This window comes from Oncorhynchus nerka, linkage group LG6 (genome assembly GCF_034236695.1).
Source record: "Oncorhynchus nerka isolate Pitt River linkage group LG6, Oner_Uvic_2.0, whole genome shotgun sequence".
Taxonomy (NCBI): Eukaryota; Metazoa; Chordata; class Actinopteri; order Salmoniformes; family Salmonidae; genus Oncorhynchus; species Oncorhynchus nerka.
Window position 1 is genome coordinate 63,940,260 of NC_088401.1, and position 26,395 is coordinate 63,966,654.

The window sequence follows — 26,395 nt, forward strand, 5'->3', positions numbered from 1 at the left end:
TTAAGCATGTCCCAGTTTAGGTCACCTAGTAGCACGAATAATGAACAGCTGGTGGGTTATACACTATCGGCAGGATAGAGCAGCAGCCTCTGGTAAGACAAGGGGTGTCGGTCTATGTATATTTGTAAACAACAGCTGGTGCACGCTATCTAAGGAAGTCTCAAGGTTTTGCTCGACTATGGTAGAGTATCTCATGATAAGTTGTAGGCCATACTATCTACCTAGAGAGTTTATCTATATTCTTCGTAGCTGTCTTTTTACCACCACAAACCGATGCTGGCACTAAGACCACACTCAATGAGCTGTATATGGCCATTAGCAAACAGGAAAACGTTCATCCAGAGGTGGCACTCCTAGTGGCCTGGGACTTTAATGCAGGGAAACTTAAATCCATTTTAAGCTCTCCTTTGCCCTTCATTTGGCATATCTGACCATAATTTTATCCGCCTGATTCCTGCTTACAAGCAAAAATTAAAGCAGGAAGCACCAGTGACTCGGTCAATTTAAAAAATGGTCAGATGAAGCAGATGCTGAGCTACAAGACTGTTTTGCTAGCACAGACTGGAATATGTTCCGGGATTCTTCCGATGATTTTGAGAAGTACACCACGTCCATCACTGGCTTCATCAATAAGTGCATTGGTGACGTCCCACCGTACAGTGGCTGTACCCCAACCAGAAGCTATTGATTACAGGCAACATCTGCACAGAGCTAAAGGGTAGAGCTACCGCTTTCAAGGAGACAGATTCTAAAATGGAAGCTTATAATAAATCCCGCTATGCCCTCCGACGAACCATCAAACAGGCAAAGCATCAATATAGGACTAAGATCGAATCGTACTACACCGGCTCGGACGCTCGTCGGATGTAGCAGAGCCATTACAGACTACAAAGGGAAGCACAGCCGAGAGCTGCCCAGTGACATGAGCCTACCAGACGAGCTAAATTACTTCTATGCTCACTTCAGGGCAAGTAACACTGAAACATTCATGAGGGCATCAGCTGTTCCAGATGACTGTGTGATCACGCTCTCCGCAGCCGATGTGAGTAACACCTTCAACTTCTTTGGGACTGGGGGGCAGTATTGAGTAGCTGGATGAATAAGGTGCCCAGAGTAAACTGCCTGCTACTACTGCTACCTGCTAGTACTACTGCCTACTACTAGAATATGCATATAATTAGAAGATTTGGATAGAAAACACTCTGAAGTTTCTAAAACTGTTTGAATGATGTCTGTGAGTATAACAGAACTCATATGGCAGGCAAAACCCTGAGAAAAAATCCAACCAGGAAGTGGGAAATCTGAGGTTTGTAGTTTTTCAAGTCATTGCCTATCCAATATACAGCGTCTATGGGGTCATATTGGACTTCCTAAGACTTCCACTAGATGTCAACAGTCTTTAGAACCTTGTTTGATGCTTCTACTGTGAGGGAGGGGGAATGGGAGCTGAATGAGTCAGGGATCTGCCAGAGTGGCATGAGCTGATCACGCGTGCTCAAGTGAGAGCGACCTGCATTCCATCGCATTTCTACAGACAAAGGAATTCTCCGGTTGAAACATTATTGAAGATTTGTGTTTAAAAACATCCTAAAGATTGATTCTATACTTCGTTTGACATGTTTCCACGAACTGTAATATGACTTTTCGTCTGAACTTTCGCCTGGACTTGCCCGCGCGTCGTGAGTTTGGATTGTGTACTAAACATACCAACAGAAAGTAGGAATTTGGACATAAATGATGGACTTTATCGAATAAAACATACATGTATTGTGTAACATGAAGTCTATGAGTGTCATCTGATGAAGATCATCAAAGGTTAGTGATTAATTTTATCTCTATTTCTGCTTTTTGTGACTCCTCTCTTTGGCTGGAAAAATGGCTGTGTATTTCTGTGACTAGGTACTGACCTAACATAATCGCTTGGTGTGCTTTCGTCAGAAAGCCTTTTTGAAATCGGACACTGTGGCTGGATTTACAACAAGTTTATCTTTAAAATGTTGTGAAATACTTGTATGTCCGAGGAATTGTAATTATGGGATTTCTGTTGTTTTGAATTTGGCGCCCTGCACTTTTACTGGCTGTTGTTGAGATTGGACGCTACCGTCCCACATATCCCAGAGAGATTAAACAGGTCAACATTCACAAGGACGCAGGGCCAGGCGGATTACCAGGACATGTACTCCGAGCATGCGCTAACCAACTGGCAAGTGTATTCACTGATATTTTCAACCTCTCCCTATCTGAGTCTGTAATACCAACATGTTTCAAGCAGACCACCACTTCCTGTGCCCAAGAACACTAAGGTAACCTGCCAACCGTAGCACTCACGTCTGTAGCCATGAAGTGCTTTGAAAGGATGGTCATGGCTCACATCCAAACCATTATCCCAGAAACCCTAGACCCACTCCAATTTGCATACCACCCCAACAGATCCACAGACGATGCAATCTCTATTGCACTCCACACTGCCCTTTCACACCTGGACAAAAGGAACCCCTATGTGAGAATGCTATTCATTGACTACAGTTCAGCGTTCAACACCATAGCGCCCTCAAAGCTCATCACTAAGCTAAGGACCCTAGGACTAAACACCTCCCTCTGAAACTGGATCCTGTACTTCCTGACGGGCCACCCCCAGGTGGTAAGGGTAGGAAACAACACATCCGCCAAGCTGATCCTCAACACGGTGGCCACTCAGCGGTGCATGCTCAGTCCCCTCCTGTACTTCCTGTTCACTCATGACCGCACGGCCAGGCACGACTTCAACACCATCATTAAGTTTGCAGATGACACAACAAGTGATATTAGCATATGAAGATACCATGGGATGAATATCGCTCATTTGTCGTTGTTTCTCGCTGGAAGACCACTCATGAATGGTATCCCGAACTTACAGAGTGAATTTAAGAGTGAATAGTGCTTAATAAACACAATGCAACAAGTTCACTGCTAAAGGAGAAATTAAGATGAGCAACATTTTTGAACATGCATCATAGCTAACCTGGTTTGACTTTTGCCTAAGCAGAGTCATCCTTCACATTTCAGCAGTTTAAACCAATCCAGACAAGATATGACTGATCTCATGGAATCCAAATTCTCATTAGATTCAACTGCTGTAGCCTTAAGATTCAGTTAATGATGATGAAAAAGAAAGACACATCATTGACAAACACATCATAAAAGTCGCTCTGGATAAGAGCGTCTGCTAAATGACTTAAATGTAAATGTAAATTACACACCAAATTAATAAAACAATATTGCTTAGGCTAGTCAATGTATTTTATACTCAATAGTTTGTCAATAGAAGGAATTCAAATGGCATAATGGCAAAAAACAGCATGTTTTCTTGTCCTCTACTGGCATCTTCAGGAACATTGCTGAAATGAGGATACTTGAAAAGTCACTTCCCACTTTCTCTCTGTCATGTCTCAAATCCTGGTGCACCTTTTAAATCGAACAGTTTGAACTGCATTTTGAGGCCTGTATTGTGTCACCTCCAACTGGTATATCTTCCATACGAGGGGTCATAGCTCAATGGAGGATTATTTGATTGCAGATCAAGAGGTCCCAGATTCAAATCCTGGTGCCCCCTTAAAATCAAGTTGTTTAAACTTGTATGTGCATTTTGATGCCTATGTTGTCAACATGAGGGGGTTTAGATCAACGGTAGAGCATTAATCTGATATAATCTTCAATAAGCCTATTCAATATACGTATTTCCTTAATGTTTTGTAATGCCTCAAAAATATTTAAATTGACTGTTTTTAAACAAATGAAACTGAGCAGCTGGCGGGTGTTTGGAACTGGATTGATCTCTGACCTATTTCCTGTGAGATAATGACAACAATGATCATCAATTATCTGGAAGAGCAGTGAATTTGAACAATGCTTAGCATGAGAAAATGAGAATGCAAGAAGATACAAGTCCCCTCCACTCTTCAGTCAACTCTTTAGACAGCAGGCGTTCTGCTCAGTGGAGCCGCTGTTTGAGGCAGATATGATACCTGCAGTGAAATGTTAGCATATTGATTCAAAACAAAAATATCTTATTTACATAAGTATTCAGATCCTTTGCTATGAGACTCCATGTTTAGCTCAGGTGCATCCTGTTTCCATTGATCATCCTTGAGATGTTTATACAACTTGATTGGAGTCCACCTGTGGTAAATTCAATTGATTGGATATGATTTGGGAAGGCACACACTTGTCTATATTAGGTCCCAGAGTTGACAGTGCATGTCAGAGCAAAAACCAAATGATAAGGTCAAAGGAATTCTCCATAGAGGTCAGAGACAGGATAGTGTCGGGGCACAGATCTGGGGAATAGTACCAAAACATGTGTGCAGCATTGAATGTCCCCAAGAACACATTGGCCTCCATCATTCTTAAATGGAAGAGGTTTGGAACCACCAAGACTCTTCCTAGATCTGGCCACCAGGCCAAATTGAGCAATCGGGGTAGATGGGCCTTGGTCAGGGAGGTGACCAAGAACCCGATGGTCACTCTGACAGAGCTCTAGAGTTCCTTTGTGGAGATGGGAAAACTTTCCAGGACAACCATCTCTTTAGCACTCCACAAATCAGGCCTTTATGTTAGAGTGGCCAGACGGAAGCCCACTTGAAGTTTGCCAAAAGGCACCTAAAGAATCTCAGACCATGAAAAAACAAGATTCTACGGTCTGATGAAAGCAAGATTGAATTATTTGGCCTAAATGCCAAGCGTCACGTCTGGAAGAAACCTGGAACCATCCCTACAGTGAAGCATGGTGGTGGCAGCATCATGCTGTGGGCATGTTTTTCAGCAGCAGGGGCTGGGAGACATATCAGGATCGAGGCAAAGATGAACGGAGCAAAGTAAAGAGAGATCCTTGATGAAAATATGGTCCAGAGCACTCAGGGACCTCAGACTGGGGCGAAGTTTAATCTTCCAACAAGACAAAGACCCTAAGCACACAGCTAAGACAACGCATGAGTAGCTTTGGGACAAGTCTCTGCATGTCCTTGAGTTGCCCAGCCAGAGCCAGGACTTGAAACTGATCAAACATCTCTGGAGAGACCTGAAAATAGCTTTGCAGCGACGCTCCCCATCCAACCTGACAGAGCTTGAGAGGATCTGCAGAGAAGAATGGGAGAAACTCCCCAAATAGAGGTGTGCCAAGCTTGTAGCGTCATACCCAAGAAGACTTGAGGCTATAATCGCTGCCAAAGGTGCTTCAACAAAACACTGAGTAAAGGATCTGAAGACGTATGTAAATGTGATACTTCAGTTTAGATTGATGAGGAGAAAAAAACAACAGTCAATTTTAGAATAAGGCTGAAACCTAACAAAATGTGGAAAAAAGTAAAGGGGTCTGAATACTTTCCAAAGGCACTGTATACACACCTCTGTTAGTGCAGGTAGGACCGATATACACCTAAGCGCAGGTAGGACTGTTATACTGATAAACACTTGTGTTAGTGCAGGTAGGTCTACAGCTGTGTCCTCCATGTCTCCATGACTGATATACACCTTAGTGCAGGTAGGACTGTTACACACTTGTGTTAGTGCAGGTAGGACTACAGCTGCGTCCTCCATGTCTCCATGACTGATATACACCTTAGTGCAGGTAGGACTCTTATACACTTGTGTTAGTGCAGGTAGGACTACAGCTCCGTCCTCCATGTCTCCATGACTGATATACACCTTAGTGCAGGTAGGACTGTTACACACTTGTGTTAGTGCAGGTAGGACTACAGCTGCTTCCTCCATGTCCCGTATCAAATTGATCTTCCACTCTTCTTCCTTGTACACCTCCAGTGTACCTGCACAGTGACTGCTGACTCTCACCAGTCTCACATCATCAGGCTGTGAGCTGGTCAGGCCAACAACATTGTCAGGTAAACAGGTGTGTTCTTCTCTGGCTGAAGTGCTACAGAGCAGGAGGAGAGACTCATTGCCTTTACACTGGAACTCTGTAGTCCAGGTTGGACCCACACCTTCTGCACTGAATCTGAGCCTGCACTCTGGGAGGGTAAAGCCTATTTTTCTGGAAATTCTACCCCATCAGCTGAGATAGTCCTGCTGCAGCCTGATATATCCTGGACTGTCTCAATGGGAGAGGCTTCTGGTCACCAGGAGGCTCCTTCTTCCTCATGCTCAACGTCTCCAACAGATTCCAGACCCAGCCAGCTGTCAATCACTCTGCTGCCTTCCTCTTCCCTGCTGCAGACGACTACCACCAAGGGAACTACAGCTGTGTTTACGGGAGTTATGTTTTCTCTCAAAACCCCTCCTCTGAGCGTAAACTCCTTTCCCTCATTGTTTCAGGTAACTGAGAATGAACCAGACTTTTTGTACTTTGTGCCAGATTTGGAATGATTTTCCACAGATCGATCTGATGATCAGATCAAATGGTCAAATGTGTTTTTATTCCAGCCTCTCCTCTGACTGCTTTCACCATCAGACTGGTCCTAGTGCTGCTGACGTCAGTGACGACCACCAGGGTCCTCTATCTGTACTTCAACACCACCAGGAGGCAGAAGAGAGAAGAAGGGGAGAGTGTGGAGATTGTGTCCCTGCAGGGGAGACCTGAGGTTGGGCCAACAGAAGAAAGGAGAGGAGAGGAGAAGGGAGTAGACGAGAGTAGGTGATGATATAGTAGGAGAAAGTGGAAGAGTGAAGGGGATTGAAGGAGAGGAGAGGAGTACTTCCTAGAATGCTTTGAGATTATTCTCATTGTCAAATAGTTTAAACCTAAGGTTAGTTCAAACCTGTTGTCCTTAGTTGAAGATTGAGTGTTTGTCGACTTTCTAAGTTCTATCTACTGATTGATTGTTTTTCGTTTAAATTGTTGTATAGTTAGGACACATGTATACATTAGTTTTTGTTCTGATGATGAAATGGAAGCTTTGAGTTCAATCCAAATGTAATAGGACAGAGTTTTCATCAGCGTTTCTATGGTGTGTCCACTTTTTATGTTTTTAATTTGACATGTGGTTACTTGGAAACTTATTGTGAAGAGACTTTTCATCATAAGAAATGTTTATCATTGTTTTAAATTGTTTACATGGAGTTCTGTATTTCATTTTCACATATTAATAAACTTAGCTAATAATATCGATCTCTACAGTTGAAGAAGCATCTAGTCTCTTTTACTACTTTTATAATCTGCCTGTTTTTAAAATGCTTTATCTATTATAATAAAAAAATATTTTACTTGAGGAACGCTCCTGTCTTTTCAAATCTAGATGAAAAGTGTTTGGCTGCTTTGAGCTTGCAACAACACTCAAATAAAAATAATCTGAACATTTGCAGGCCCTGAAAATCCCTTTTAAATAGGCATATTTATCTTGGTGGTATAGCTAACTACTAGAACATTTGACAGCAGATTAAGAGGTCCCAGGTTAAAATCCTGGTGCCCAGTGGAGTAGCGCAGTTTCGCGGGGCCCCCTTGCTAGGTCTGAGCAAGGGCACCAACCTCTGGACATTTATTTATTCTGCCACGGGGCAGAGAGAAAAATGTGCAGTTCTATAGCTAATCCCATGATATTTTACAGATTTTGCCCCCATGAGGCTGAGAGAAAATGTTGCTGTTTTAGAGCTCAGGGGGATTTGAAAGACGGGACAATATATTTTTTCTGAATATTCACCCCAAAAAATCTTAAGGTTGTTAGTCATCAGTGAAGGTACTCAGATACTCAAACATCAGCCATCGCCAGCATTGTGGGAGACTTTATAGTTAACCAATCATTGGGGTGTTTTTTGTTTGACCCGCGCGAACGTCAGAGACATCATGCCCATAGGGGGCACATGCCCTTAATAATAAAAATAATAAAAACATTTTTTTCTCTTTTTGTAAAATTACTAGACATTTCTTTTATTATTTTATGATGTTAGCTTTAGCTAGCCCTACCAATAAGCCATTTCAGGCTATTAATCAAGTTAAAGTAGTCAGCTTGTCTAATTATCTTAGCTGGCATGCCTGCTGGCAACGTTGAAAAGCAAGCAATAACTAAATGTGCCGAATAAGACTCACATTCCTGTCTATCTTTTATCCAGATTTGAGCAGGGATGCAAAGAAGCATATTTAGTTTATTTTTAAAAAGAACCACCAGTCACAAGGATACAGACAGCTCAAGAGTTATGCTTAGATACTTTTAGTACTACAACTAGGCCTTCTAAACTGTTCAGTAACATGTTGATTATTTGTGTATTTTCAGTAATGTTCAGTAACATGACTATATATATATATCATTAGGCTGTATGTATTTCTATAGGCCTATTGTAAATGAGTATTATTGTAGCATCACCATCTTTATTGCAAATATAAATACAAATACAAACATAATGTTAGACTTTATATTCATTTCAGAGGTAATGAACTGTCCATTGATCAGCACAGCAATTGATAAAACAGGACCATGTTTGCAAAACAAGTGTTTCTAAGCTTATGTCAATATTACATGTAAGCTAACAGTTACAGAAATCAGGAATGCAGACAGGCTCCATCTATCTGAGATACTGTCCCACACACCACCACCTGTTGTTATGTTGAGCACCTACTGACCCCAAACAAATTATGACGGTTTTATTTTCTCTCAAAATGTTAAGGAAATACAGGCAGGTACCGATTGCTACAGTACAAACAGCTCACTCAATAAAGCCTGATGGTATGTACAAAAGCAAAGCTAGCTTTCATTTAAGAAAAAAAGCTTGAAAAGGGTAGTGGAATGGGATAATGTCTTAATGTGGTGTAAAGAATCCAATACTTTACCTTGTATGCGGTACAAATCACAAGCAGAAATTGGGCTGCATTGAGTACAGTTACATGTACACAATAAAGTGATTATTGTGGATAATCAGATTAATATAATAGTTGGATTAAAATGTTTACATGCTTTCCCTAATAAACGATTTCCCTAATAATCCTGTTTACATGGACACATTTGAAATAGAGCTACCTGATGGCAGTCTGATAAATGCAGAAAATCACCAATCAAAATGAAAGTTATACCACAGTGACCATGTTATTTTTGGTAAGCATATTTGATTCTGAGTTCGGACATACAAAGTTTGTGTGTGAAAACTACTTATAAGACTCATACATTCAGTTGTTACCGAACTCACTTCACCGGTGCTAAAGATGGAGGCTCGCTCGGCTGGCGCTAGCACATGCGCAAATCAAATACACTGCTGGAATGCGGATGAAGGTGTTACATGTCCTAATAAATCAAACATTTGTGATTACGGTTATGGTTCTAGATTACAGGAAAAATCTGTTTAGGTCCTTGAAAAATGCAATGATAGTGCATGATACCCGTGGTGAACGTGACCAAAGACATGACTGAAACAGGAACCAATTTTATGTAGGCTATACAGTGGATAGGCTATATACAAATGAATGTGATATTTGGAGCTCTCTCTCAGTAATTGATTGTGCGTTGAACACACATATGATTTCAGTTTGTGAATGTGTGATATGAAGGTTAGAGCCATGTTTATTTCGACATTATAAAGAAAAACTTTGATTAACAATGGCAACACTGCCATGTCGATCTGAGCCTTGTCTTTGAAACACCACATTAGTGTCCGACTTTCAGCTGTTGCAGATGCACCTCTCCTGACTTCATTCTTTGACTTTCATCTACAGTCGGTTGCTTTGGCTTACCACTCAAACGTGCCCAAAGATTCTGCAGAGGCAGCACATTGGCTATGACCCAGTGCAGCAAAGCATCATGGGTCATTAGACATAAATGAAAGGCCCAGTGCAGTCAAAAATGTGATTTACCTGTGTTTTATATATCTTTCCACACTGAGTATTCAGTGAAATTGTGAAAATAATGATAATGCCATTTTAGTGTAAGAGCTGTTTGAAAAGACCGCCTGAAATTTCAGCCTGTTTTGGTGGGATGGAGATTGTCCTACCATGGTGACATCACCATGTGGTAAATTAGTTAACAGACCAATAAGAAAGCGAGTTCCCAACCTCTACCAGGGATTGGAACTGATTCAGGGAACACAACAGGAAACCAGAAAATAACAAAATATTCAGAATCAGAACCTGGAACGAAAGGGATCTATTCTGTTCTGCAACAGAATCGTATTTTAAAAGCCTGGGAAGTGGCTAATAATAACTCGCTTTTACTTCCCGGCCCTTTTCTCTGTCACTCAGAAACATATTCCAGTGTCTTCCTGGCAGTGTGTGCCACCACCACCCCATCCTCCGAAGCAGAGGCTACTGTAGCCTCTCAACTTTACAAGCATGATTCAGAAATTTTTAATTAGAGAGTAATACATCAACTTTTTCAATGCTAGTTAAGGATACAATATTCATCCCATTTCACATTGGATTTATTAACTACAAAACGGTAAGACGTGTTAGCTAGCTAGCTCTAGTACGCTCCATAGCAAGCTGCTCTATCCACACTGTTTGGTGAAGTAATTAAATGTAGAGTTAAATAAATAAAAAAATATGATTTCAGAAGTTTAACAAGGAAGAGAAATGAACAATATAAACTCATATTTTTTTTGTTTCAAAGCATTAAGAACTTTCTTTTGCAGGTCAGAACAATGGAACGGAACCCCAAAAATAATGGTTATGTTCAGAACTAAACAAAAGGAAAATTATTTTGGTTCCAACCACTGCTCTCTACCAATAACAGCAAATGTTTTGTTTTCCCTTCCCCAAACAAACCACTACCAGCAGTCCAAGCTAAATTATTGTTTGAGAAATTGCTCTTTGTTAAGAAGCTAATTTGGTTTCTTTTTGACCATTTTAATTGAAAACAATCACAGTAAAGTACTTAATTGTTACCCAGAAATTATTCAATATTGAGATAAAAACAGCTGCATTGGACCTTCTCCAGTGGTAAGCACATTCAAGGATGCTCTACGACCAAGTAGATTGGGGAAAGTTTACTGATCGCATGCGGATATTGAAAAGGTTTAATAACCTTGGAAGCTCATTCAATCAAGAGGCCTGTGGAGATTGGAAAGACAAGGTGTTTGCTGTTAGTTGTCGGCTGTTCCCAGTGGTGAAGTACCTTTGAGACAAGAGGCTGCTGGTAGCCTGACGTTGATTAATGGCGTAGCCTTGTAACGTGTCATTGTGCTCAATGACCTGTCAGCATCTGTGCAGAACCGTGGTATTTTTTTTTGCTTCAGGGATGTCAGATAGAGTGATATAGTCAGAAAAGTTTTGGGAATATGTTTGATTGAGCTAGTTAGTTGGATCAGTAAATGCTTGGGGGACGATTGGATTATCTTTGAATAGACATGTACATCAATACACAAATATCTTCACAGAGCTACAGGACTTTTGTTGTTGTGATTAGTGTGTTTATATATTCCTACACCACCATTTATTTTGGGTGTGCGTCTACCGGGGTGTATTCATTACTTCATTACACTGATTATTTAGCAAAACGTAATGAATACGAACCCCTATTGTCAACTGTTCATATTCAGATCGTCTCCTCAACAATATCAATGATGACGATTTTGTTAAATATTTCTACATTTAAAAATATTCAAAACAAGACCTCATAATCATGTTTGTAGTAGATATATATTAGATATAGAACATTTTAGATCATGGGTTTCTGTTAAATGTTTTGCAGCATTCCAACAGATGGCACTGTTGAAATATGGAAATGTTTGTTGGATATTTGCTACTATCACAGTATTGGTGCATTTCCAATCAAACAAAAATACATATTGTGTCGGAGATAGGGTTGTTTAATACATTGGCACCTTTGTTAAAAAAAAAAACACTTTAAATTAAGTGAAATATGTAAACATATGTCAATTTGTCATTGACACTATTCTGGAATCAACATTCTAAAATGCTGGGATTCATTCATGTCTGAATGTTTGTATCTGTATATAATATTTTTTTTATATACTTTTTGTTTCCAGATCATCTTCAGACTTTAAGACTAGATGAAGTTAGGTAATATTGTATTGTATAAATATTTATAATACTGCCCCTTTAAAAGGCTGGAACTGCAGCACCTCCCCTTTCACACAGAGGATTATGTCATCATGGTTTCCCCCAGACTCTGGACAAATGATGCTGGGAGTCGCTCAGAGGGATTTTTTTCTCCTCTATCGCTCTCTCCTGGCATTTGCTCTCTCCATTAGTGAGGTGACAGTGGCTGGGGGAACGGATGCACTGTCTCCATCTTTTCTCTCTTTCTCTCTCTCTCTCTCTCTCTCTCTCTCTCTCTCCTCAGCTAATTCTAACAGCAGGGATGTAGTCCTCTGTCTCTTTCAAACTTCAGCACCGGCTATGCTGTGAACTCCTTGGTGACCGCTGTTGATTCTTTTGGGACCTTTTTCTTCTCTTGCTCTTCACTGAGCTTGTTTGAGAGGATCTATACCTTAATGAGTTTGGAAGGGGAGGTGTTTGATTTCGCTCTATAACCTGGTGGAACTACGGGACCATGGCCATGAAGGAAACCATTCTGCCCATCAGCGAGGTGTCCGCCCCGGCCCCGCCCCCGTCCCCAGAGGTGGTGGAGCTAAATGTGGGTGGCCAGGTGTACGTCACCAAGCGCTCTACCCTGGTCAGTGTGCCCGACACCACCCTGCACGCCATGTTCGCCCGGTGCCCACCGCGGGAGCTGCCGAGGGACAGCCGAGGTCGATTCTTCATCGACCGCGATGGCTTCCTGTTCCGCTACGTGCTGGACTTCCTGCGAGACCGCCAGCTGGTGCTGCCCGACCACTTTCCCGAGCGCGAGCGTCTGCAGCGGGAGGCTGAGCACTTCCAGCTGGGCGAGCTGCTGCGCCTCCTGGGGCCCCGCGTAGGTTCCAAGCAGGGCTCCATGAACGACGAGGGCTGCCACAGCGACATCGAGGAGAGCTCGCAAAGCAGCGAGTACCCCACAGGTCGAACCTCGACTTCCTCAGACAAGAGGTCAGGGTTCATCACCATCGGCTACAGGGGCTCCTACACTACAGTGCGAGATAACCAAGCCGACGCCAAGTTCCGACGCGTGGCACGGATCATGGTGTGCGGACGCATCGCCCTGGCCAAAGAGGTGTTTGGGGAAACACTGAACGAGAGCCGGGACCCTGACAGGCCGCCGGAGAAGTACACTTCGCGGTTTTACCTCAAGTTCACCTACCTGGAGCAGGCATTTGACCGACTTTCTGAAGTGGGCTTTACAATGGTGGCGTGTAACTCCACGGGAACAGCCGCTTTTGTCAACCAGTACAGGGACGACAAAATCTGGAGCAGCTACACGGAGTACATCTTCTTCAGTAAGTGACTTCTCAACCATTCACTAACATACATATTGGATAGGTGGGTCCAACATGTTTTCTCAGGTTTTAGAAGTATTGTGTAACATTATTCTTTACATTTGGAAAGATTGAACGAATTGCCTACCTTTTCTGACTTGGATTGTACATGCTATTGAAGGTAGATAATAGCCTTCTCTCTCTGTGGTTCAAAGTAATCCCATTACCAGCTTCTGCACTTTCCTTGAGAATAGCCTTCCTGTGTGGTCCAGCAATGACGGCCCCTGACCCCGGCAAACATGGATGCTAGAGTCAGCATGGGTTTGAATACGGGCCCACTGCCCTTTGACTCACCCTTCCCCGTCTTTCAAACACTCTTCTATCTCTTCAATAAAGCTCATAAATTACGTAAAGAATGTGGGACTGCCCCACCCTCCCTGGTTCTCTCATCAGTTGGAAATGTTTTCCAAATCACAGCAGGTAGGTAAACGAGAGAATAGATTAAAGGGAAAGGTGTGTGAGAGTAACATACTGTTTCATTGTAAGAAGAATGATTGAAGGACCAAAAACTTATTGAGGGCGGTAGATACAGTGCATTTGGATAGTATTCAGACCCCTTGACTTTTTCCACATTTTGGTACGTTACAACCTTATTCTGAAATGGATTAAATTGTTATTTTTTTCTCCTCATCAATCTATACACAATACCCCATGACAAGCAAAACAAGGTTTTTAGAAATTTCTGTAAATCTATTAAATATTTTTAACTGAAATATTATGTTTACATAAGTATTCAGACCCTATAATCAGTACTTTTTTGATGCGCCTTTGGCAGCAATTTGACAGCCTCGAGTTTTCTTGGGTATGACGTTACAAGCTTGGCACACCTGTATTTGGGGAGATTCTCCCATTCTTCTCTGCAGATCCCTTCAAGCTATGTTAGGTTGGGGAGTGTGGCTGCATAGGGTTCAAGTCCGGGTTCTGGCTGGGCCACTCAATGACATTCAGAGACTTGTCCCGAAGCCACTCCTGCGCTGTCTTGGCTGTGTGCTTAGGGTCATTGTCCTGTTGGAAAGTGAATCTTCGCCCCAGTCTGAGGTCCTGAGAGCCCTGGAGGAGGTTTTCATCAAGGATCTCTTTGCACTTTGCTCTGTTCATCTTTCCCTTGATCCTGACTAGTTTATCACTTCCTACCACTGAAAAACATCCCCACAGTATGATGCTACCACCACCACCATGCTTCACTGTAGGGATGGTGCCAGGTTTCCTCCAGACATGACGCTTGGCATTCAGGCCAAAGAGTTCAATCTGGGTTTCATTAGACCAGAGAATCTTGTTTCTCATGATCTGAGAGTCCTTTAGGTGCCTTTTGGCAAACTTCAAGCAGGCTGTCATGTGCCTTTTACTGAGGAGTTGCTTCCATCTGGCCAGTCAACCATAAAGGCCTGATTGGTGGAGTGCTGAAGAGATGGTTGTCCTGCTGGAAGGTTCATGGTCAGAGGAACTCTGGAGCTCTGTCAGAGTGACCATCGGGTTCATGGTCACCTCCCTGACTGCGGTCATCTCTTGGAAGAGTCTTGGTGGTTACAAACTTTTCCATTTAAGAATTATGGAGGTCAATGTGTTCTTGGGGACCTTCAATGCTGCAGAAATGTTTTGGTACCTGTCCCAAGATCTGTGCCTCGACACAATCCTGTCTCAGAGCTCTACGGACAATTCCTTCGACCTCATGGCTTGTTTATTTTTGCTCTGACATGCACTGTCAACCATGGGACCTTATATAGACAGGTGTGTGCCTTTCCAAATCATGTCCAATCAATTGAATTACCACAAGTGGACTCCAATCAAGTCGTAGAAACATCTCAAGAATGATCAATGGAAACAGGATGCACCTGAGCTCAATTTGAATCTCATAGCAAAGGGTCTGAATAGTTACAGGGACTTGCAAAAGTATTCATCCCCCTTGGAGCTTTTCCTATTTTGTTGCATTACAACATGTAATTTAAATGGATTTTTATTTGGATTTAATGTAATGGACATTAAAAACAATGTCCAAGTTGGTGAAGTGGAATGAAAAAAAGACGGAAAAGTGGTGCGTGTATATATATTCACCCCCTTTGCTATGAAGCCCCTAAATAAGATCTGGTGCAACTAATTACCTTCAGAAGTCACATAATTAGTTCGATTGCACACAGGTGGGCTTTAATTAAGTGTCACATGATCTGTCACATGATCTCAGTATATATACACCTGTTCTGAAAGGTCCCAGAGTCTGCAACACCACTAAGCAAGAGGAACCACCAAGCAAGTGAGACCATGAAGCTCTCCAAATAGGTCAGGGACAAAGTTGTGGAGAAGTACAAATCAGTGTTGGGTTATAAAACATATACGAAACTTTGAACATCCCACGGAACACCATTAAATCCATTGATAAAAAATATGGCACCACAACAAACCTGCCAAGAGAGGGCTGCGCACCAAAACTCACAGCCCAGGCAAGGAGGGCATTTATCAGAGAGGCAACAAAGAGACCAAAGATAACCCTGAAGGAGCTACAAAGCTCCACAGCGGACATTGGAGTATCTGACCATATGATCAGTTTAAGCTGTACACTCCACAGAGCTGGGCTTTACAAAAGATTGGCCAGAAAAAAAGACATTGCTTAAAGAAAGAAAATAAGCAAACATGTTTGGTGTTCGCCAAAAGGCATGTGGGAGACTACCCAACCATATGGAAAAAGGTGCAAAGGTCAGATGAGACTAAAATTGAGCTTTTTGGCCATCAAGGAAAACGCTATGTCTGGTGTAAACCTAACACCTCTCATGACCCCGAGAATACCATCCCCACAGTGAAGCATGGTGGTGGCAGCATCATGCTGTGGGGATGTGTTTCATCGGCAAGGACTGGGAAGCTGATCAGATTTGAAGGAATGATGGATGGCTCTAAATACAGGGAAATTCTTGAGGGAAACCTGTTAGTCTTCCAGAGATTTGAGACTGGGACAGAGGTTCAACTTCCAGCAGGACAATGACTTTAAGCATACTCCTAAAGCAACACTTGAGTAGTTTAATGGGAAACATTTAAATGTCTTGGAATGCCCTAGTCAAAGCCCAGACCTCAATCCAATTGAGAATCTGTGGTATGACTTAAAGATTGCTGTACACCAGCAGAAACCATCCAACTTGAAGGAGCTGGAGCAGTTTTGCCTTGAAGAACGGGCAAAAATCCCAGTGGCTAGATGTGCCAAGCTTATAGAGACATACCCCAAGAGATTTGTAGCTGTAATTGCTTTAATTGTACTTTTTTTGTCTTATTTCTGGTTTGTTTCACAATATAAAATATTTTGCATCTTCAAAGTGGTAGCCATGTTGTGTAAATAAAATGATACAAACCCCCCCAAAAATCTATTTTAATTCCAGGTTCTAAGGCAACAAAATAGGAAAAATGCCAAGGGGGTGAATGCTTTTGCAAGCCACTGTATGTAAATAAGGTATTTTTGTTTTCTAATTTGTAAAACATTTGCAAAAATGTATAAAAAACATTTTTTGCTTTGTCATTATGGGGTATTGTGTGTATATTGATGAGGGGGGAAAAACAATTTAATACATTTTAGAATAAGATGAATTAACTTAACAAAATGTGGAAAAGTCAACGTTTTGGTATAGTGTGTCTGGGGGTGAGGTTGAGGTGTGTCTGGGGAATAGGGAATGAAATGGGGGGGGGGGAACAACCAAGGAAGTGCATAAGGTCAGGCAAATCCTAACAGATTGGAACAGTCTAATCAATACAAATAAATCATGACAAATAGGGGTGTGTGTCTTTGAGTCTGCATGTGTGTTTCTATGCCTGCACAGGTGTTAATGAAGACAAAATGGCCAGTCTATATATTGACCGTATACAGTTCCAGACATTTTGCTCCCTGACTTGTCACCCTTTTTCACTCTCCCGGTCACATGTCCCTGCTGGTAACAAAGAATTTGGTCCCTTTGGACGTGAAGGCTTTGACAGGAGAGGGGGAGGCTTGATTTTGTCTGTTCATTCTAAAATGAGATGAAGAAGCACAGAATATATTTCAGTTTTGTTAATACACCACCAAGATATTATTTTGTTTCCTTTTTAAGCAATGGAGTCAGTACAAGATCAATGACATCTACAACATAGTACACAGTTAGAATTTTTTATGGAGTAAAATTCTTGAAATAGACCAATGGGGAATGAGTCCAAACCAGTGCTAACATTCAATAAAAAAGATAGAGCTACTTTTCACAAACTATCATGCCAAGATATGGCAGAGAGGGCTCAGAGGCATGGTCTAAAAATCTTCCATGGGAGGTGTTTTATTTTGAAGGAAGCACAGATGCCAACATAACACATGTGGAGTATGCGAGAACACTCCATTGGTGGGGGGCGACATATCTGACATATCAATGCATCTTACCCCACTCCCTGTGAAGGCACATGGTACTGTTTAACACGTTTGAAAGTGCTAGAGGGTGTGAATATGCAGGGGGGTAATGGATGGGGTGACGACGCAAAAGTGCATCCGAGGAACTCGAGGTCAACGGTAGCCGCTGACAAATGCCTGTCTGGCTCAGAGGTTGAGGAGGCTGTTTCGATTGGGTTATTTTCATCTAAACTTTTCCTCGTCTCAATGGACGTGTTGGCAGTGTTGTACACACTTTTCTCACTTCTCTCCGCTGAAGGTGATCCGCCAGTGTGATCCTGCTTGGGTCTTGCATAATTCATTAGCTTCTCTGCAACATGGCATTGTATTGATATTTATGAGGGATCAAGCTTTTGTTCCTGTGCGATGTTGGAACATCACTGCCATAACAAGCAGATTTCCCCCCTGTTGAATACAGTATAAGCATTGAGCTGCTATTATGCTTAAAGATCGGCTAACTCCTCAACATGTGTGTTAATTGCATTCTGTTGTTGTTCTAAAGATCATTTGATACACTTTTCACGACAAGAAAATGCTAGATAAGCCTATAGGTACCATAGTGGCATGTTACAGAATATTAAATGACAACAATAACGTAATAAAAATGAATCATTTATATTATATTTATATTATATTAACCATGTAAAAAAAAATGGTGCAGGCACATTGTTTGTTTGCACATTATGAATATACCGTATTTATGCTTCAAATGTATTCTATACTACAATATCCAATTCAACACAGATATACAGTACATTCGGAAAGTATTCAGACCCCTTGACTTTTTCAAAATGTTCTTACGTTGCAGCCTTATTCTAAAATTGAAAAAAAAAACGGAGATATCTAATTTACATCCTGTTTGCATCCTATTTGCATCCTGTTTCCATTGATCATCCTTGAGATGTTTCGATAACTTGATTGGAGTCCACCTTTAGTAAATTCAAATGATTGGACATGATTTGGAAAGGCACACACCTCCAACAGTTGACAGTGCAGTGACAGTGGCCTATCATTCTTAAATGGAAGAAGTTTGGAACCACAAAGACTCTTCCTAAAGCTGGTCGCCCGGCCAAACTGAGCAATCGGGGGAGAAGGGTCTTGATCAGGGAAGTGACCAAGAACCTGATGGTCACTCTGACAGAGCTCTAGAGTTTCTCTGTGGCGATGGGAGAACCTTCCAGCAGGACAACCATCTCTGCAGCACTCCACCAATCAGGCCTTTATGGTAGTGGCCAGATGGAAGCCACTCCTCAGTAAAAGGCATATGACAGATCATGACAGCCCACTTGAAGTTTGTCAAAAGGCACATTAACCCTTGTGTAGTCTTAACATTCTGTATACTCCCCTTGTCTTAAGGGTAAAAAATGATCAGCCTACACTAAACCACTAAAATGAAGCAGCTAAATTGAATTTTAAACCCCAAATATATTTTGCATGAAGAAACAACCTGTCATTCATCACAAATATCTGGGTTTTCCCTCTTCACAATATAGAAAGACTGCATTTAATCAGTGGACACCACTACTTTTATTACAACACACCTGGCATAATGGTTTTCTTTACTAAAGTAGAGGTTTATTATTATTATTATTATTATTATTATTATTATTATTGCTAAAGGTACGGCATAGGTGTAAACATCTTTTTTTTTTAGCAAGAGATAGCACTTGTATAGCCTAAGAAAGTAGCAGAAAGTAGTTTTGAATGCATTTTATTGAAGGGAAACAATAAGTCTTAAACATTTTTGGCAACATCGTGAAATATTCCTATAAATGGTACAATGAGGAATTCTACTACAAAATACTAGTCTTCTTCCATTTTTTTTAACCATTGCCCCCCACCCACAAGGTGTGGGTGAATGGGAAAAACTCCCCAAAAGAGAAGAATGGGAAAAACTCCCCAAATACAGGTGTGCCAAGCTTGTAGCATTATACCCAAGAAGACTTGAGGCTGTAAACGCTGGCAAAGTTTCTTCAACTTAGTACTGAGTAAAGGGTCTGAATACTTTGCCAACATTTCTAAAACCTGTTTTTAAGTCATCATTATGGGGTGTGTGTAGAATGATGAGATTGAAAAAACAATTTAATCCATTTTAGAATAAGGCTGTAACATAAGAAAATGTGGAAAAGGTCAAGGAGTCTGAATACTTTCCTAATGCACTGTACTAGCTCTAAACTTGCTCTGTATAGATCATTTATGGAAAAGTTGGTGATTGGTCCATTTCCAGCTTGACATTTAATGGCAAGAAAAGTCTAAAAAGACAAGAGAGACAATATTGTCTAAGATATATACTGATAAATACAAAACATTAAGAACACCTTCCTAATATTGAGTTGCACCCCCTTTTGCCACCAGAACAGCCTCAATTCATTGGGGCAATGACTCTACAAGGTGTTGAAAGCTGGCCCATTTTGACTCCAATGTTTCCACAGTTGTGTCAAGTTGGCTAGATGTCCTTTGGGTGGTGGACAACTCATGATACACACTGGAAATTGTTGAGTGTGAAAAACCCAGCAGCATTGCAGTTCTTGACACAAACCAGTGTGCCGTTCACCTACCACCATACCCTGTTAAAAGGCATTTAAATATTTTGTCTTGCCCATTCACCCTTTGAATGGCACACATACACACCCCATGTCTCAATTGTCTCAAGGCTTAAAAATCCTTCTTTAACCTGTCTCCTCCCCTTCATCTACTCTGATTGGAGTGGATTTAACAAGTGACATCAATAAGGGATCATAGCTTTCACCTGGTCAGTCTATGTGGAAAGAGCAGGTCTTCTTCATGTTTTGTACACTAAACGTAAAATTAAACTAGGAAGCATTGACCATGATGTCGAACAGTTCCATTTAACCATGTTAAAGAGATACTGCGAGATTCTGGCAACCTAGCCTCTAGCTTACCCCACCATACCTGTAGATGTCCATTCGCTAACACTAGTCAGCATTGCCTTGTGTAACTACCTCTACCTTCCTTCGTACTACACCCAGAGACATACAAATAGTATCCAAGAGTTCATCTGAGTCTAGGTAAGTAGAAAAGCTTAATTGCCAGAATATCGCAGTATCACTTTAAAAGCTTTACATTTTCCAAACCATTAAGTTTAGCATTTACCAGACTTGAAAGCATTCAATAAGAAAGCTTTTTCCAACACTGAAACATCCATCCCAACTCAGGCATTATAGACTTGTAACCTTTATTCCTGAACCAGACTGCAACACCTTACTATTCCCCTTACCATGCCCTTTACCATGACTCTTACCATGCCCTTTACCATGACTCTTACCATGCCCTTTACCATGACTCTTACCATGCCCTTTACCATGACTCTTACCACTCCCTTTACCATGACTCTTACCATGCCCTTTACCATGACTCTTACCATGCCCTTTACCATGACTCTTACCATGCCCTTTACCATGCCCCTTACCATGACTCTTACCATGCCCCTTACCATGACTCTTACCATGCCCTTTACTATTTCCCTTACCATGCCCTTTACCATGACTCTTACCATGCCCTTTACTATTCCCCTTACCATGCCCTTTACCATGACTCTTACCATGGCCTTTACCATGACTCTTACCATGCCCTTTACCATGACTCTTACCATGCCCTTTACCATGACTCTTACCACTCCCTTTACCATGACTCTTACCATGGCCTTTACCATGACTCTTACCATGCCCTTTACCATGACTCTTACCATGCCCTTTACCATGCCCCTTACCATGACTCTTACCATGCCCCTTACCATGACTCTTACCATGCCCTTTACTATTTCCCTTACCATGCCCTTTACCATGACTCTTACCATGCCCTTTACTATTCCCCTTACCATGCCCTTTACCATGACTCTTACCATGCCCTTTACCATGACTCTTACCATGGCCTTTACCATGACTCTTACCATGCCCTTTACCATGACTCTTACCATGCCCTTTACCATGACTCTTTCCATGCCCTTTACCATGACTCTTACCATGCCCTTTACCATGACTCTTACCATGCCCTTTACCATGACTCTTACCATGCCCTTTACTATTCCCCTTACCATGCCCTTTACCATGACTCTTACCATGCCCTTTACCATGACTCTTACCATGCCCTTTACCATGACTCTTACCATGCCCTTTACCGTGACTCTTTCCATGCCCTTTACCATGACTCTTACCATGCCCTTTTACCATGACTCTTTCCATGCCCTTTACCATGACTCTTACCATGCCCTTTACCATGACTCTTACCATGACTCTTACCATGCCCCTTACCATGACTCTTACCATGACTCTTACCATGCCCCTTACCATGCCCCTTACCATGACTCTTACCATGTCCCTTTCCATGCACCTTACCATGCATTAATACATTATACATGCTGTTATGGTTTAGCAATTTCACGATTTGTTTCTCAGACCAAAAATATTGATTGCCAATGTCTCTGGTCTGAAGAAGGTCAATAGACAGAAACGTTGGCAATAAACTAGAATACATATGTGAAATTGTGCAATATTTTGTGTGCAGTATTGCAATATTTGTGCCATATTGTTTTCTTTTGAATCATGTTCCATGCTCCAGCATAATGCAAACTTATTCTTGACATTGTATTCTTAGATAAAACGCATAGGCTTTTCAAGAGCTTGGTTCTATAAGGTTCTATCTGCATTTTTGTCAACATTTAGTAACTGACATAGCCTCGTTCTGTTCTATGTTCTCTATCTATATAGTACTCTAAATACCCCCAATTGATGTTATTAAGGTCAAAAGAATAATAGATAAAAATAGCTGACACCATTCAAACCAATGAGGGTTTGGAATTTTAAAGACAATTATCTTAGGATCATCTTTTTGCAGACATAAACTTTTAGTCTAGCTCCCCTTTATTTGGTTGTAGATTTGACTCATACACTAGCTGCTATCTCATAGAGACCTTACACGTATGAAACACACACACACACACACACACACACACACACACACACACACACACACATACACACATACACACACACACACACACACACACACACACACACACACACACACACACACACACACACACACACACACACACACACACTTTTGCTCAACAAATCATCATGTTCAATTACTTCTAAGGAGGGAAACATCTTTGCCAGGGACATACAGGGAGTGAAAACCCCTAGTCGGTTCCTATCACAGCCCATTATCTACAGCCCTACATATACTGCACACTGCGAACAGTTCTAAAATCTGTTCTCAAATATGCACTGCACATTAGGCCTATGTTCTTCAGCTATATTAATGTCCTACATTTTATCATTGATATGTCTTCAACACATTTCTTTTCAATACAGTTTGGGTGGTTAGAGTTCTTGTTTGATTCATAGTCCTGAAGAGTCTGCTAGCAAAGTTCCAACAAGAAGAAAAAATAATTCCCTCACATCAGAGATGTCAGTTAAAGGAGGAATGACGACCAGATGTTTTCAGACCTTAAACATTTTGAGATAAGCCCACGTTCCAGGCCATGTGTTGTGTTGATTCAGCTATATGCTCAATCCCCAAATCAATGGAAAAGATGAGCACCACATATCTCCAGATTTATTTGGTGCATAGCTGCATCTACACTATTGATGGTGTGGGACGTGGGTTCATCATGATGGTGTGGGACCTGGGTTCATCATGATGGTGTGGGACGTGGGTTCATCATGATGGTGTGAGACCTGGGTTCATCATGATGGTATGGGACGTGGGTTCATCATGATGGTGTGAGACCTGGGTTCATCATGATGGTGTGTGACGTGGGTTCGTCATGATGGTGTGTGACGTGGGTTCGTCATGATGGTGTGGGACGTGGGTTCGTCATGATTGTGTGGGAAGTGGGTTCGTCATGATGGCGTGGGATGTGGGTTCGTCATGATGGTGTGTGACGTGGGTTCGTCATGATGGTGTGTGACGTGGGTTCATCACGATGGCATGGGATCTGGGTTCATCATGATGGCGTGGGACGTGGGTTCATCATGATGACGTGGGACGTGGGTTCGTCATGATGGCGTGGGACGTGGGTTCGGCATGATGACGTGGGTTCGTCATGATAGCATGGGACCTGGTTTCATCATGATGGCATGGGACGTGGGTTCATCATGATGACGTGGGACGTGGGTTCGTCATGATGGTGTGTGACGTGGGTTCGTCATGATGACGTGGGACGTGGGTTCATCACAATGGCATGGGATCTGGGTTCATCATGATGGCGTGGGACGTGGGTTCATCATGATGACATGGGACGTGGGTTCGTCATGATGACGTGGGACGTGGGTTCATCATGATGGCGTGGGACGTGGGTTCATCATGATGACATGGGACGTGGGTTCATCATGATGACATGGGACGTGGGTTCATCATGATGACATGGGACGTGGGTTCATCATGATGACATGGGACGTGGGTTCATCATGATGACATGGGACGTGGGTTCATCATGATGGGGCGTGGGCGATGGGTTCATGGGTTCATCATGATGACATGGGACGTGGGTTCATCATGATGACATGGGACGTGGGTTCATCATGATGACATGGGACGTGGGTTCATCATGATGGCATGGGACCTGGGTTCATGACGACGGGTGGGTTCATCATGATGATGATGACATGGGACGTGGGTTCATCATGATGACATGGGACGTGGGTTCATCATGATGGCGTGGGGACGTGGGTTCGTCATGATGGCGTGGGACGTGGGTTCATCATGATGACATGGGACGTGGGTTCATCATGATGACGTGGGACGTGGGTTCATCATGATGACATGGGACGTGGGTTCATCATGATGGCGTGGGACGTGGGTTCGTCATGATAGCATGGGACCTGGTTTCATCATGATGGCATGGGACGTGGGTTCGTCATGATGACATGGGACGTGGGTTCGTCATGATGACGTGGGACGTGGGTTCATCATGATGACGTGGGACGTGGGTTCATCATGATGACGTGGGACGTGGGTTCGTCATGATGACGTGGGACGTGGGTTCGTCATGATGACGTGGGACGTGGGTTCGTCATGATGACATGGGACGTGGGTTCGTCATGATGACATGGGACCTGGTTTCATCATGATGGCATGGGACGTGGGTTCATCATGATGACATGGGACGTGGGTTCATCATGATGGCGTGGGACGTGGGTTCATCATGATGACGTGGGACGTGGGTTCGTCATGATGACATGGGACGTGGGTTCGTCATGATGACATGGGACCTGGTTTCATCATGATGGCATGGGACGTGGGTTCATCATGATGACATGGGACGTGGGTTCGTCATGATGACGTGGGACGTGGGTTCATCATGATGACGTGGGACGTGGGTTCGTCATGATGGTGTGTGATGTGGGTTCGTCATGATGACGTGGGACGTGGGTTCATCACAATGGCATGGGATCTGGGTTCATCATGATGGCGTGGGACGTGGGTTCGTCATGATGACATGGGACGTGGGTTCATCATGATGACATGGGACGTGGGTTCATCATGATGACATGGGACGTGGGTTCATCATGATGACATGGGACGGGTTCATCATGATGACGTGGGGACGTGGGTTCGTCATGATGACATGGGACGTGGGTTCATCATGATGACATGGGACGTGGGTTCATCATGATGACATGGGACGTGGGTTCATCATGATGACGTGGGACGTGGGTTCATCATGATGACGTGGGACGTGGGTTCATCATGATGACGTGGGACGTGGGTTCGTCATGATGACATGGGACGTGGGTTCATCATGATGACGTGGGACGTGGGTTCTTCATGATGACGTGGGACGTGGGTTCATCATGATGACATGGGACGTGGGTTCATCATGATGACGTGGGACGTGGGTTCATCATGATGGCATGGGACGTGGGTTCGTCATGATGGCATGGGACGTGGGTTCATCATGATGGCGTGGGACGTGGGTTCATCATGATGACATGGGACGTGGATTCGTCATGATGACGTGGGACGTGGGTTCATCATGATGACATGGGACGTGGGTTCATCATGATGACATGGGACGTGGGTTCATCATGATGGCGTGGGACGTGGGTTCATCATGATGACGTGGGACGTGGGTTCGTCATGATGGCATGGGACGTGGGTTCATCATGATGACATGGGACGTGGGTTCATCATGATGGCATGGGACGTGGGTTCATCATGATGGCGTGGGACGTGGGTTCATCATGATGACATGGGACGTGGGTTCGTCATGATGACGTGGGACGTGGGTTCATCATGATGACATGGGACGTGGGTTCATCATGATGACATGGGACGTGGGTTCATCATGATGGCGTGGGACGTGGGTTCGTCATGATGACGTGGGACGTGGGTTCATCATGATGGCGTGGGACGTGGGTTCATCATGATGACATGGGACGTGGGTTCATCATGATGACATGGGACGTGGGTTCATCATGATGGCGTGGGACGTGGGTTCGTCATGATGACGTGGGACGTGGGTTCATCATGATGGCGTGGGACGTGGGTTCATCACAATGGCATGGGATCTGGGTTCATCATGATGGCGTGGGACGTGGGTTCGTCATGATGACGTGGGACGTGGGTTCGTCATGATGACGTGGGACGTGGGTTCGTCATGATGACGTGGGTTCATCATGATGACGTGGGACGTGGGTTCGTCATGATGACGTGGGACGTGGGTTCATCATGATGACATGGGACGTGGGTTCATCATGA

The 26,395-nt window shown here is 42.9% G+C and overlaps 1 protein-coding gene across 1 annotated transcript in view; it reads left to right on the forward strand.

Moving 5' to 3' along the window:
• The first annotated feature begins 12,072 nt into the window (after positions 1-12,072).
• The window catches only part of LOC115131186 (BTB/POZ domain-containing protein KCTD8-like), a 34,842-nt gene continuing 20,519 nt past the window's right edge, over positions 12,073-26,395 (forward strand). Inside the window, exon 1 of the mRNA XM_029662781.2 lies at positions 12,073-13,245. Coding sequence (XP_029518641.1) covers positions 12,423-13,245 — 823 coding nt within the window. The 5' untranslated portion in view covers positions 12,073-12,422. The remainder of the gene's footprint in view (positions 13,246-26,395) is intronic.